The following is a 15266-nucleotide window of genomic DNA, read 5'->3' on the forward strand; positions in this document are numbered from 1 at the left end:
GCATCCTTGTAAATTGCCATTATCAGATGAACTCCAAGCATGCCCAGACCCTAATACCCGGGACCTCGTCACTATCTGAATGAAAGTCACTAAGCGCCGTCCAAGAAAGAAGCTCTTAACTGCGTCCAATCCACGCACTCGTAGGAGCACAACGTCATTGGATAACACAGTAGAACTTACCTTCACCGCAACACAGACCGTGTACGTTTCTAAAACATCCTGAGGCTCGCTTAAATGAATCTCTATGATTTAATACTAGCAACTTTATTGAAAAAGTATCGTTCAGCACCAGCATCTACATTTACAAACCCAGTAAGTTTGCATTGCTTTATTTATTTTTAACAAAACTGCCTAGCGTTATGTGGACAGTACGGTTTATGTGCAGGTTAGCCTACAACAATAGCGTGTGCATAACTTGAAAGACAGCTGGAAATACGTCTTTTTTCGTCAACCGCGCATCCCATTGTAATTCAGTGGGGCTTAGGGTGATAAAATGACACCAGCTGCAGGAATCCCAATACACCTATGTATGCCTTGCTAGTGCCTATTCCAACAATGCAATGCAATAAGTCTCGCTTTTGCGCGAGTTTAAGCTATTGGTATTGTAAATGACAATGCCTTTTATTTATGTTTTAAAAACGAAAACGCAAATAAAAGGCATTGTTATTTGCAACGTCAATAGCTCAAACTCTCGTAAATGCGAGACCTATTGCATTGCAAATGCTTGTTTCTTGTGACTCGGTTTTATCGTACAGATGACCTCCCGTATAATAACTAAAGAGGTCTGCCAAATGATAGCCAGTGGAAGACTTTTGTTTAATTTAGTCCATCACTACAAGTCAGAACAAGCTACATACTATGACCCTTTCTTGAAATCACACAATGACAATTGGATTTGGGATGATATTACCAAAGTTCATCTCAGCAGATCTCTCCGCTGTCTTTCTCCAACCTATGGTCAGGACCATAAAATATCTTGGAATGGACATCACATTGCTGTTCCCAGCTAAGTAGACTATGATCATATGAAACACCAAAAAGGGATCCGCAGGGCTGTTCAACACTCCCAGCTTACTGAATTCATATACTACCTGTGTCTCACTCACACTTCTTTCTTTTATATTTTCTTTATCACTCTTCATTTATCACCCTGCTAAGCACTGCTTCCCACAACAAGAGCTGCACCTTATTGACCATCACGCATGACATGGAAACGCTTCCCATATAGGATCAGAACAAAGGCAACACACTTCCAGCCACACACCCTCCATTGTGTAGCATGCTAGCTATGTAGGCAAGTTTTAGCACCCCACACAGAGGGAATAAGTGCTATATACATTTTGTAATACAATACAATAATAAGCCATTGGCTAACTTCATTTTGAGTGATGGCATACTGCCCTGTCACAGGAGCACATCCTCTCCCAAAATAGTTATTTTTCAGTGCCAGGTACTAGTATGACAATGTGTGCTTTTGAGGCCCGAAACATTTTTTGCATGAAGCCAATATTTTTTTAAGATTGACAGTCGCTTTCCTAAAAATAACGTTATGTGAAAACAATAATTGACAAATCCAAAAGGTGGGAAACTTAAACCAGTAAAGCATGATAAGACGTTGCTTGATAGGGATTGAAATAGAGACTTGTGTTGCACGAGTTACCTAGGATGACCAAGAGATCTTAACTTTTTTTAAGAAGCATCGTATACTGTTTGGAACCCACTAAAAATGTGGCACATGTGTCTTATAACCCATAGAAATGGCTTTAAAAAATTGCAAAAACCAATGACCCTATGGCAACAAAAACTCAGCACATACTATGCCAGTCATGGAACCCAATTAAAAAAGCAGTCCATGTTGGCATTTCACCATTGAATATAAGAAAAAAGCTTATATTAACTACTCAATTTCTGTAAATAGATACATATTGTTCAACTAAGAGGTGTAAAAGGTGCTCTTTAGTTGTCTGTATTTTAATTATATTACATAATTACTTTTTTAATGGTAATTGTCCTGGATAATCTATTGTTGTATTACTGGGTCACAGAAATATAGCACTCAAGAGGATAAAAATCGAGGTGAAATGCTTCTGAGAATTAATTGGTCTACACCCTTAAGCCGAAAATAGTGGGAATCACAGCTGTTTATATTCCCGTGTTTAAAGTACTTTGTATTTGACATGGAACAGTTTCAGTTACTTTAAATTGCATTTATTTTATTCATGCTCTGGCAATGTTTTGTTTACTGAGCCCCTCGGTGTGGTCACTTGACTCCCGAGGTATTAAAATATGGCTGTACCAAGGTTTTATCTGAATGTGTGAAACATGACTGCCTTCCACAGAGACGAGTTACTCTTAAATAGAGATTTCACATATGGTATTTGGTAAGGGGGGTTTTATCCTCTCATGTGAGACTTCCCATTTAGTACCATATGTGTTGCAGATTGCAAGAGAATGTTTACAATGTTCCTCCGTCGGATTCGACCTGTCATGTTGGAGGGTGCGTCCAAAGAGGTTATCATTGTGTAAGAATAGAGGAGAAGTGGAGGATTGTGTCCTCACGATTTGACAGCAGTAATCCGAAAATAAAATGCAGACGTTCTTTGAAAGTTTTACGTGCGTAGTTTTTATTGCGTGTTACATCCGTGGATAAAGGACAGCCGACACGTGTTTTGCCCTAGTGCCTATAGGACGTGGGCTTTTTCAAGGCAAGAGTCTGGGGTTGGTGCAGGTAGAGATCGTGATTCTCTAGAAAGCCGGTATCTCAGACTCTTGCCTTGAAAAAGCCCACGGCCTATTAGCCACTAGGGCGAAAAACGTGTCGGCTGTTCTTTATGGCTGTCCTTTATCCACGGATGTAACGCGTAATCAAAACTACACACGTAAAACTTTCAAAGAACGTCTGCATTTCATTTTCGGATTACTGCTGACAAATCGTGAGGACACAATCCTCCACTTCTCCTCTATACTTACCCTTGCAATGGCTCTTGGGTGAAGCCTTTCGCGAGGAATGTGTCACAACACAATTGGGCCCTGACATTTGTAGCACTGAGGCCCAGAAATTTTCACCCAAACAGTTATCCACATATCATTGTGTAAGGATATCCTGGATGACGATTATTTTGAGAACCCCAAAAATACAGTGCCGTCAGCTCACAGGTTGACATGTTTGGGAACCTAAGCCAATAAATGTTTGTCTTAAAAGCCCTAACTGCATAGGAAATATAATTAACTTCTCTTTCCAAATGGATAATGTTCTTCCAGAACTCAAACAAGGGCTAAAAACATCTTCTGAAAAAGCCTGATCTTTATTGATCCATTCCATCTAGTTCCTGAAACGTAAGACTTTCTTGAGAAACTTGTTGCTAAGCAGTTCTGTCCATAACATGACACATTCTTGTCTTGCTGACACTTAGCTCATCTTCCTTTCCATTAGAAGCATAGAGTCTGCCATGCTTTCTGCCATGTCGATCTGCATATGGCCACCTTTAGTTTGGCCTGACCCTGACTCCAGTAGTTTTCTTCATTTTTAAAAGACAGAACACAACTAAAGGCAATGGGTTCAGTTTCAGCATCTTCTACCGCAGTGACGTTGGTAAACAGCAGGGTCAATTTGTATCCCTGTTTGTTTAACATCTGTGTGGTGCCTTTATCTATACTCAGAAGTGTTGGTGTTCAGTTCTGTACCTAGGAGGAAAACAAGCTGATATGCCATGTACACAACCAATGTTGCAATACATCATCATTTGAGAATGCCTCACTAGAATATTGGAATGGAAACCTTTACTGTCTGTAAATTGATCTTGAAAATAACGAAATCACTATGTCTGGTGGCAGCCCTGCTTTATGATTCTTCCAGTGCTGCTCTTCTAATTCTGGGCATTCCTTGAAACATCACAGCAAAAATGTCTGGGATTCAAACTTGATTCCAGAGTTGAGGTGGAGGAGCAAGTGTCTGCTGGGGTCATCATGCACTTTACATGGACCTACTAAGACCTATTCACCCCCTCCTTACATGTGTAGTTGGGAGAATGGGTATTTATGCCTTTATTAGATCCTGATTGGATTATCGTATTTCTCTCTATCTCTGGGCAAAGGAGTCTGTTGACTACATTTCTTCCAAAAGCAATCCGCAAGACTATCTCTTCCTGCTTGTAAGTGCCAAACCTCTACTAACTCAATTTCGCCGGCTGCCCTTTGACATTAGAATCAGGCTAAAATTCTTTGCATTATTTATAAATGTCTTTCTGGTACAGTACTTGGCTTTATAATTTCTAGAATTTCAAGATACATTCTTGCTCACTATTTGTTCTTCATACCTTTCTATTCTCAACATTCCTCATTTTAGTAATTCTTCAATTGGAGGGCACAAATTCTTCATCCTTGGTGGTTTTTAACTACGAAACACCCTTTCACTATCATGGAGCCTGCTGTTTAACCCCTTGCGTGTGGCTTGAATTTTCATGCTGCGCGGGGGTTTTACTGAGTGGGCGGGATTCGGATGGCCGGGGATCGTCCTGCGCACACACCCACTGTGACGCGTGACTGCTCCCGGCCGTCGCGAGCATACAAGGGGTTACATTTTTGGAAGAATCATAAAAGCAATTTAGTCTCTGATTAGTCTCATCCAGCTCCATAATAATTGCAAATATCCTTTAACATATGCTTGTAAAGTGGCATTATATAGAAACAAAAAATATATTGATAAGTTAACTCCCACCTTCCCTATTTTTCATGTTTTTATTCTACTTATGAACTTGTTTAATATTGATTTACTAAGACTCCTTTTGGTTTACTTTTTAGGTCAAGCCTAGTGGCAGCGCGTATGCGCTGCTCTGCTCGACTTTTAGGAAGGGCTTTCAGAAATCACACCACAAGCTCGCGCGTGTGCTTTTAGTTTTGCCCCAGGCTATTGGCCTTTACGTGCGTCTTTTTAACAAAGACAGCACACAATTGGCCAAAGGCGGGCACATTGCTCCCCCCATGGCCTCTTGGTTGCGGTTACCCGCACGGCGGCCATGGGGTTTCAATTATGGTGCCCAGACACGGGCGCGATAATTGAAACCACATGTCTCGCTGTGCTGTTCCCCGTTGCCGCAAGCATGGATAGCAGGTAATGGGCACCTAACACTGCTGCGGGATGTTTGCAAGACTCCTTTCGCGCACTGAGGGTTTTCAGTTTCCTGCAGCCCAGACACGGTGCATTTCCAGATGTCTATAGGTGCAGGCGGTCTCATTGCCTACAGGGTGAAATGGTGAAATGTTTGGTGCTTAGTAGTTAAAAGCAACATGCTCTCGGCGAACCTTCGGTCCTCGGATTGTTCCGGGACACCTGAAAAAAGCCCCTTTGAGTTTGGTCCTCCAATTATAGCCAGAGTTGAATATGGGAGATTGAAGGGTTGGTACCCTAAGGTAAGGGGGAGGCGGGGGCATTCTCTCTCCTCCGTCTCACATAATATCTTATCCCAGTGTCTCTGCAGCCCCGCTCTCTTTGACAGGTGTTTGTCCGTTATTTTGTCCCTCTGTGTAAGGACGTGTTAGGTTGGAATTTAACAAGCAGTTGTGTGTTTTTCCCTGTGCAGGACTGTCCCCCTATACCCTCTCCTAACCCCCTTATCTCCGTAGACACCCCGACCCAAGTCAACCAACTTTTTAATTATATTTTATTTGTGAGAGGATGGGGCGGGAGGGATCAGCTGGGATGCAGGCCGTGTCAGTAGGTGTTAGCGCACTGTTACTCTGATCCAGTCCGGTCCAAATACTCCCTCCGTCCACCTGCACTCCTCATGCGTGCCCATCCACAACAGAAGTTGTAAGCGCTTTTCTTTCCCTTCGGCGGACTTTCCCCTATACCCCCTTCCAACCCCCTCATCTCCGTAGACACCCCGACCCAAGCCCTCCTACTTTATAATTTTATTTTATTTTGTAATAGGATTGGAGCGGGAGTGTTCAGCTGGGATGCAGGCTATGTCAGTAGGTGTTAGCGCCCTTCTGCTCTTTGAAACACGTCTTTTCCCTGCACCCTTGACTCTTGTTTCTTTTTATTACTATGATTCACAAGCACCTCTCTTCCCCCAGCAGGAACAGTATCTGATACACCAGTTTTTTGTATCGCTTTGTTCGCCCTAAGTTGGCAGGGTATGCTCAGATGTGAGTCCCTTGCTCACTTTGCCACTGGATTCAAGAAAGCCTGGCTAATGAGGATTATGAATCCGAAACCGGTCCCAGGATGCTTGCTCCCGGTCCAGGGAAGACATGGCTTGGCAGTTCGGGCTGGACTGTTCCCATGAGGCACAGGGTCAGACTGATTTGCATATGGCCATGTCTGAACTGGGGTGGCAGAGTGAGCTAAGGAAAGGTGATGGATTAAACCCAGATCAGTTGACTGGGGGTGATTGTTTGATTTGCTCAAACGCTCCGTCCATCATCCCCTTTTGTATCGCTTTGTTCGCCCTAAGTTGGCAGGGTATGCTCAGATGTGAGTCCCTTGCTCACTTTGCCACTGGATTCAAGATAGCCTGGCTGATGAGGATTATGAATCCGAAACCGGTCCCCGGATGCTTGCTTCCGGTCCAGGGAAGACATGGCTTGGCAGTTCGGGCTGTACTGTTCCCATGAGGCACAGGGTCAGACTGATTTGCATATGGCCATGTCTGAACTGGGGTGGCAGAGTGAGCTAAAGAAAGGTGATGGATTAAACCCAGATCAGTTGAGTGGGGGTGAGTGTTTGATTTGCTCAAACGCTCCGTCCATCATCCCCTTTTGTATCGCTTAGTAGTTAAAAGCAACATGCTCTCGGCGAACCTTCGGTCCTCTGATTGTTCCGGGACACCTGAAAAAAGCCCCTTTGAGTTTGGTCCTCAAATTATAGCCAGAGTTGAATATAGGAGATTGTAGGGTTGGTACCCTAAGGTAAGGGGGAGGCGGGGGCATTCTCTCTCCTCCGTCTCACATAATATCTTACCCCGGTGTCTCTGCAGCCCCGCTCTCTTTGACAGGTGAAGCAGCCGGGGTCTGTTTGTCTGTTATTTTGTCCCTCTGTGTAAGGACTTGTTAGGTTGGAATTTAACAAGCAGTTGTGTATTTTTCCCTGTGCAGGACTCTTCCCCCTATACCCTCTCCTAACCCCCTTATCTCCGTAGCCACCCCGACCCAAGCCAACCTACTTTTTAATTGTATTTTATTTGTGAGAGGATAGGGGCGGGAGGGCTCAGCTGGGATGCAGGCCGTGTCAGTAGGTGTTAGCGCACTGTTACTCCGGTCCAGTCCGGTCCAAATACTCCCTCCTTCTACCTGCTCTCCTCATGCGTGCCCATCCACAACAGAAGTTGTAAGTGCTTTTCTTTCCCTTTGCCGGACTTTCGCCTATACCCCCTCCCAACCCCCTCATCTCCGTAGACACCCCGACCCATGCCCTCCTACTTTATAATTTTATTTTATTTTGTAATAGGATAGGAGCGGGAGTTTTCAGCTGGGATGCAGGCCATGTCAGTAGGTGTTAGCGCCCTTCTGCTCTTTGAAACACGTCTTCTCCCTGCACCCTTGACTCGTTTCTTTTTATTACTATCATTCACAAGCACCCCTTTAAACCCAGCAGGAACAGTATCTGATACACCAGTTTTGGTGCAGAAAACAAAGCTCCCAGCGCACTCTACCCACCCCTGGTGCCAGAGGCGCTTTCAAACCCCTCAGCTGCACGTTACAGCGCAGCACCTTACCTTGATGTGTCGGCTGATCCCTAACATGGCATTATTTTTATGGAGGGGGTGGCGATGCTGCGCTTTGAAGTGCCAACATGTGTTATCGGCCGCTATATGCAGGCTGTGTCAGTAGGTGTTAACGCTCCGTTAGTCCAGTCCGGTCCAAATACTCCTCCGTCCACCTGCAGTCCTCATACGTGTCCATTCACAACAGAAGTTGTAAGCCCTTTTCATTCCCTGTGCCGGACTCTCCCCTATACTCCAACCCAAGCCCTCCTACTTTTTTATTTTATTTTATTTGTAAAAGGATAGAGAGTGGGATGGCTCAGCCGGGATGCAGGCCTCGTCAGTAGGCGTTAGCGCACTGTTGGTCCGGTCCAGTCAGGTCCAAGTATTCCCTCAGTCCACCTGTAGTCCCCATGGGTGTCCATCCATTACAGAAGTTGTAAGTGCTTTTCTTTCCCTGTGCAGGACTTTCCCCTTATACCCCTTCCCAAACCCCTCATCTCCGTAGACACCCCGACCCAAGCCCACCAACTTTTTTTAATTGTATTTTATTTGTAAAAGGATAGGAGCGGGAGGGTTGAGCACAATATCCTAAATGCAACAGCATCAACTATTGCATAAATAAACACTTATAACCTACCAAAAGCGAGACTTATTGGCTATGCCAATGCCTGTTGTATCCATGAAAAGGTGACGGAAAGCACAAAACACATGTCTGCATCTTCTTTGTTTATCTGTTGAGTAAAACAGTCAAAAGATAAGTAGTTATTCCACTGGGCAGAATCGTTAAATTATTTAAATATAGGTGACCACTGTAAACGTAGCTTCTGCACGAATTTAATCAATAAAATTGCATTGCAAACTCTTTAGGTGTATGAGCGGTCAAGGCCGTTGTGTATGCTTCAACGCATCTCCTGGTCTAAAGTCATGCTTATTTTTGGACCTTTTTACATTTGGGGATTTTGCTGTATGGTGAAGAAATTTCTCGCTTTTACAACGATCCACTGTGCCCAGTTCTTGATTACTCACCTATGATTACATATGGATACCTTATGGTATACATTTTGTGAAGTTCCTGCATTTCTTTCTGACATTTCGCAGGTAAAAGTTGGATGTTACAAACTTTATCTTGAAACTATTCAATACTTTTGATCATTGTTTCACTTCTTGCAGAAATTAAATATTTTAAATTAAATATATTCCTCATACAAAATAATTTAGCGTCCTTCTCGCTAAAACAGTTGCATCTTTTTGAATGATCCTACCACATCCTCTTCTGAGTGATCTTTTATTGATGTCCTCCACCTTTCTGTGAGCCTTTATTCTAAAGACCTCCTATGAGGGATAGGGATTGGCATAAAGGGTGGTTTAGTGTATCCCAGCTGTAACCCTAATTATGAATTTTACTTTAATTCTTTAGAACCTACTATGATGATTCAAAACAAACTCTGCCCGTTGAGCAGGAGCAGTACAGGTGCAACGGATTCACTGATGATGGTCTTTGAAAAGCCTATCTAGTGGGCCACTGTAGCAAATGGCACCAACCACCTATACAGTGGGGATTCTTAATTCAGAGGTGTGCTCAGATTGGCCATTAAGATTACCCAAGTAGTTCCTGCAAAACATGTTGTCAAAAGGCTCCCATAATGCCCTTAATCGGAGAATAGCTTGCATTACGGTGGAGTGATTTGCCTGTTGGAAGCATATCAAGAGGTGAGATGAAGCACAGCGTTCACACAATATGGATGCACTGCTTTTTTAGTGCTGTAGCTGAAGTTCAGAAGTGTTGGTTTATTTTTTATTTTTTATTTTATAAATTTGCTTATTTTTGTGTTTTAAGTAGTATCTGTATTCCGCTTTTATCCCACTTTAGATCGATTCTAGACCTTGAAAATAATGCAAATGGGATAAGGAACAGTTTTAACTGGAATGGGGTGCCAAACAGTATTTTGTGACTGCAGTAGATGAGTCAAGAGAAGGTGAAGGGTGCACAACTATGGATACAGGATGGGGAGGATTACTACAGAATTTAGGATGGGGCTCAAGGGGGAGGGGTGGGGTATGGAATAATAGGAGATAGATTGTAGAATGATACAATATAGAGTGAAGCACAGATTTACATATAACTATTGCAGAAAAATTAATTTCTCAGAAATGTAAGCCATTTACATGGTCATTGCATCACTATTGTTCCTTCTGTTCACGCTTGTTGCATTTGGAAGAAACCATGCCCAACTTCACTCAACCAAAACTGTAGCACAGCAAGCTAGAACTGTAAATGGTATCCTATGGTAAAGCATCTGCTTTCATTTCATCTACATATGTCCTTTTCTTTTCAGATATATGGAGTCTGGGAGTCATTCTTTTCATGTTGGTATGTGGAACACCTCCATTCCAAGAAGCAAATGACAGCGAGACGTTGACAATGATTATGGACTGTAAATACACAGTGCCACTGCATGTGTCTAAAGAATGTAAAGAGTAAGTTGAAAAGCTCTTAGTTATGCATTCCAATCCTCTGTTGTAAAACCAGTATAGTGCCATATAGCTCTAATCACTTTAAATGAAAGCTTATTCAGTTGTATACAAAGTAGTTGCTTTAAATATTTGCGCCAATCAAATTACAGTAGGCTTAAAGCTGGCTTGGAATAGAACACACTAGCCCTGAATAAAATGAACCTCTCCGTTACCTGCTTTGTCAATGCCTGAGTTTCTAGAAAGGTAGGCACATTTTCTTTTTATTTATTTACACACTCACAGTTTTATTACACATTCTTTTGGAGGTGAGTTTTGCTGGTGGGATGGATATTCTTGCAGAAATGGTAAGATCCTGTTACACTATCTCTGTGAGCTCAGCTGGAGGAAAAAGGGTGAAATGCTTTCTAAGTACTATTGAAACTAGAGTGTTCATGTGAAACTGATCTATTGTTTTAGGTGTCTGTGCAACATGTGTGAAGATCTCACATTTCCTATCTTCCCTTGCTCGAAAACGCGCTTGAATAAAGTCTATAAAGCTAATGAGCAATCCACCCCATCTTCGATCCTGGTACTTTTTATTTTTTATAATTAACTTGCTTTGTCTACCCACTTCTTAAGAACCCCAAATACATTTTTGCAACTTTAGAAGCGAAAAAGGCCTAGTTTTTAAAGGTCCAGGCATAGCCAGTCCAGGGAATCTGGCATACTATAACCCAGGAGCATCCAACACATAACCTGAAGTGTGTGCAGGGCAACAATTTAACAGTTTAGCAGGACTAACCAGTCCTGTTAAACTACAAGATTATTTGTACTAGTCAGTTGCGAAAAACCCTTATCATGGATGGACCGAAATAAGAAATTATCACTATGCATTTGAAAACTTTTAAAAATGAATGCCGTAATCTATTGCAGATTGTATGAATAGATGTAACTATTGAAATAAACAATTCAAGCATTAAGTAATGACCTAATTCTTTGGTAATAAACCTCTTGTTTCCAGGCCTTTGCTAAGCCTTTTTAGCACCTGCTTTTATTAGGTGGCTAGTAGCCTGCAAACCTTAAACGAAAACAGAATTGTTCCCATCCCGTGTCTCAGACTCTTTGCAACAAACTCTCCGAATTCATTCGAAGAGAAAATTGCACTCATCTACACATCCTTTCCTAAATTGGATAACAACCCTGACATCCATTAAGAACCTTTAGCAGACCACATCCCCTCATCAGTACTCACTGAATTCACTGAAATTTCTGAAGAAACCTCTCTTCGGGAATTACTTAAATGTAAGTCCGGTTCTCCCAGCGACCCTTGGCCAGCGAAACAATATAAAACCCTGGCAGGACTCCTCGATCCCCATCAAAATCCCATCTGGAATGCCTCTCTGAGATCGGGTATTTATCCAGAGGCGTGGAAACACACATTTCTAGTTCCCATCCTAAAAAAAGCCAATACTGACCCAGAGACCCCGGGAAACTATAGGCCTATTTCCCTTCTTCCTGCACCGGCCAAGATCTTGGAATAGCTGGCCCACCAACAACTGGCCAGCTTCATAGAGTCCAAAGGTTTCCTCCATGATTCTCAATCTGGGTTTTGTTCTGGCTACAGCCCAGAGTCAGCCCTGATTGAAATGGCTGACTCTATACGGTGGACACTTGATGGAGGCTCTAAAGCGGTGTTCGTGCTGCTGGAATTGTTGGCAGCATTTGACACCGTCTCACACCCCATCCTCCGGAAACTCCTGAAGTCCATAGGAGTCCAGGGTACAGTACTGAATTGGGTATCTTCCTTTCTCTCAGACCGTAAACAACAGGTCCAAACCCATCCCTACACTTCTACTGTGCGACTCCTTGAATGGGGCGTCCCACAGGGCTCCTCACTGAGTCTGCTTCTTTTTAATGTTTATCTTACCCCCTTGGCTGAAATGATCTCAGAATCAGGAATTAAAATAACCTCTTACGCTGACGATACCCAGCTCCTACTCGCATATAATGATGTATCCACTGCCACCTTTGACCCTCTAAAAAAATGTCTTAGGAATATTGCGGAATGGATGGACCGCAATTTTCTTAAACTCAACACGGATAAAACCGAGGTCTTGTTTTTTAACCAACCTTCCCCCCCTGGCTTCCAATCTCTGGTGGCCAGAAGATTTGAGCATCGCCCCTCTTCCCAAAGACTCGGTCAGAAACCTGGGCGTCAGGTGGGACAACTGTCTGTCCTTTGCTAGTCAGGTCCAAACAGTCTCTGCTGCCTGTTTTAGTAAAATTAAAATAATAAAAAAGTTCATCAACTACCTGCCTAGCAACACTCGCAAAACTATAGTCCATGCACTTATAACATCACACTTAGACTACGCTAATGGACTCTACCTGGGTCTGACAGTAGGACTACGCCACAGACTCCAGACGGTTCAAAATGCCGCTGCTCGTCTAGTCGGTGGCATCTCACTAAGACAACACATCTCCCCCTACTTGCGGAAACTGCACTGGCTCCCCATCACCAAAAGAATTGAGTTCAAAGCAATGACTTAGGCTGGTCCTAGGCTTTTGGCTGCCCGAAAGGCCAATCTTAGAAAGAGACTTCGTCCCTACAATCATTCTAGAGCCTTGCGCTCTAATACCAAACTTCTACTGGTCACCCCCAGATTTAAAAAAAACCCGATCAAGAGGTAAATCTTTCGAAGTGTGTGCCACCCTTCGCTGGAACAAACTTCTGCTTCACCTCCGCATGAGGACCTTCACTTTTGTTCCTTATGACCCTTCTGTGTTTTTTAGCACAGTATGGACACAACAATATGTGCCATCTTGTTTTACATAACTTTTCTGTCTACAGGTATCCTGAACCGCCAACTGGGCGCAACGGACCGTACATCCAACATAGATAGGTACATTATTCACCATATCTATTTTTGTAGAGCACAATTTTTAATATCTACACACATGTGAGTAAGGTGGGGATAAGTAGTGCATATTCCCGTCCTGAAGAAGGAGTTCCATTACTCCGAAACATGTCGACGCACTAATTTGGTTGGGTTACCCTAATTAGTAAACCACAACCACTCTAGCACTCTTTTTAACAATACCAGCCGGAGACTCAATAAAAAAATTTTCAGCACTCACGTGCCAGGTATTTTTTAATCCCTCACTTTTCACCTCACCACTCACATCTTGGTACCTTCACACACCAAACACATAGTTCACTCATAAAGTGCTCCTGCGTAGTCGTGAAGTCGTAGCACGCCGCATTCCGTAGAGGTTTGCGAAGACCCCGATGATGAAGCATGACACCAAGGGGCCTGTTGGTGTGTGAGGGGTATTTTAACAACACTGGTTGCTCCCCACCATTGTGGTAACAACCGCCGTCCACCTAGTGGATTCCTTTTGTTTATGATAGTTGCTAGGGGAGACAGAATCCACTATTCCCTCTCCATCCCTCCTTTGTTAAAAATCACCTCCGCATGATTCAGAAAAGGGGGTGGTGATGAACAGAGTGCCTGAATTAAGCAGACCACTCTTACCCAGTCCAAAGATCAGGGCTTGATCCATCACCGTTTCTTAGCTCACTGCACCATCCCAGCTCAGAACTTGGCTATAAGCAAATTAGTCTGTTCCTGTCCCAGTGCATGACCCAGTTCGGAACCTGAGTTCCGTAGATCTCTCAAGACCTGGCTATTCCGCTGCCAGGATTAAGTTTTGTGCCAATTGCTGTCTATCCATTCGCGCCGGGTCACCCCGTTTGGGTAGCTGTGCGCTTTATAAAATACACAAATAAATAAATAATTGTTGTCAGTATGCTCACAGGGTAATAATCGTTTCAACAATATACTAAAAACATTTTGATTTGCTTAGGCAGTTGCTAGGTAGGGTCCCCTGAATCGATCGCCCTTTTCTGAGGGCAACTGGGAGTCATGGAGTCTGGGTAGTCCTGTCTGGTTCCCAATTTCATTCTCTGGGCTGTTGGTATCGCTCTATGTATGTAGATGGTTGCATGATGTCCTTTTCGTGGGATCTGTATGGTCGCCATGGTAGGCAACCTTGGTCTACACCACGTCCAGGTCAGTCTGCTCGGTGAGGACCACATAGCGGTTCCCTGGGTGAATCAGCAGTGTTCCGGGACAGATGAATGTACCCCACGTCTCATCAAATTATTGCAGTTGGTCAATGAGTCTGTATATTATCTTTTCATATGAGGCCATAGTGTGCATGTCGTAAAGCCGTGTTCAATAGGAGAGTCGTGTAGTGGTTTTCCAGTGGCACAGTATTTCTACTTCCACCAGAGCTGTGGCGAACCAACTGGCAGAATGGCAGGGCAGTGAAAACAGGAGTATGGGGTCATGAAGTAAAGCCAGTCTGCTCGTCTGTGCTGCCTGCACACCCAATTCGCTCTGGAGCAAACACCAGATTTGTTGCAAGTAGTGAGAGTGAGACGTAGAGTCCCATAAGATATGTGCTATGTCGCAGTCAGGAGCGGAACATCTCCAGCATTATAAGGCAGGTGGCATGCATGCTCCATGCGGCTTGAATGGTGACCAATGCCATTAATAGAGAATTTTTAAGTAACTATATATGAACCTAGCTTCTTGTAGTGTTCTATCATAGTTTTCAGGCATGTTAATCGAGGATAGATAGGCCTAATCTGGTTTCCCACCAACCCTGTAAGTTGCATGCAGTGGGTTCTGAAAAGAGTATCTATTAACGTAGTGTAGAGTCCTGACATAGTTTTCCCGTTTTGTAATATGTTGAAAGAGGTGATATTTTTCCAGTGTGTAAGGTGGGGTGCCTTAAGTTGGCTACAAGCACCATTGTTGTGATGGCTGTATTTGAGTGCAAGTGAGTCAGATGGGAGGAAATCGCTCTCTTCCAGTAAGTCTTCTATGCACTTTTCTGAATAATATGAAAAGCCCAGACCTTGTGCTCGATAACGTAAAATGCAAGAATTAGTAAATTAATTATGTGGCACATTTACTAAAGTTTCGTACACATTAAAAATTACATTATCTATGTGAATAATTGATGCACTATCAATCTATAATAAACCAAAATATTATATGTTGTAAATGTGAACTTCATACTATATGAAACACCCAG

At 43.2% G+C, this 15266-nt stretch overlaps 1 protein-coding gene across 2 annotated transcripts in view; it reads left to right on the forward strand.

Annotated features, from left to right (window-relative positions):
- Window positions 1-15266, forward strand: part of SNRK (SNF related kinase) — a 175321-nt gene that overhangs the window by 82667 nt on the left and 77388 nt on the right. For both annotated transcript variants that reach the window (XM_078663905.1, XM_078663906.1), the window contains exon 4: window positions 10043-10184. In XM_078663905.1, the coding sequence (XP_078520031.1) occupies window positions 10043-10184 (142 nt within the window). The remainder of the gene's footprint in view (window positions 1-10042; window positions 10185-15266) is intronic.

Source organism: Lissotriton helveticus, chromosome 10 (genome assembly GCF_964261635.1).
Source record: "Lissotriton helveticus chromosome 10, aLisHel1.1, whole genome shotgun sequence".
Classification (NCBI taxonomy): Eukaryota; Metazoa; Chordata; class Amphibia; order Caudata; family Salamandridae; genus Lissotriton; species Lissotriton helveticus.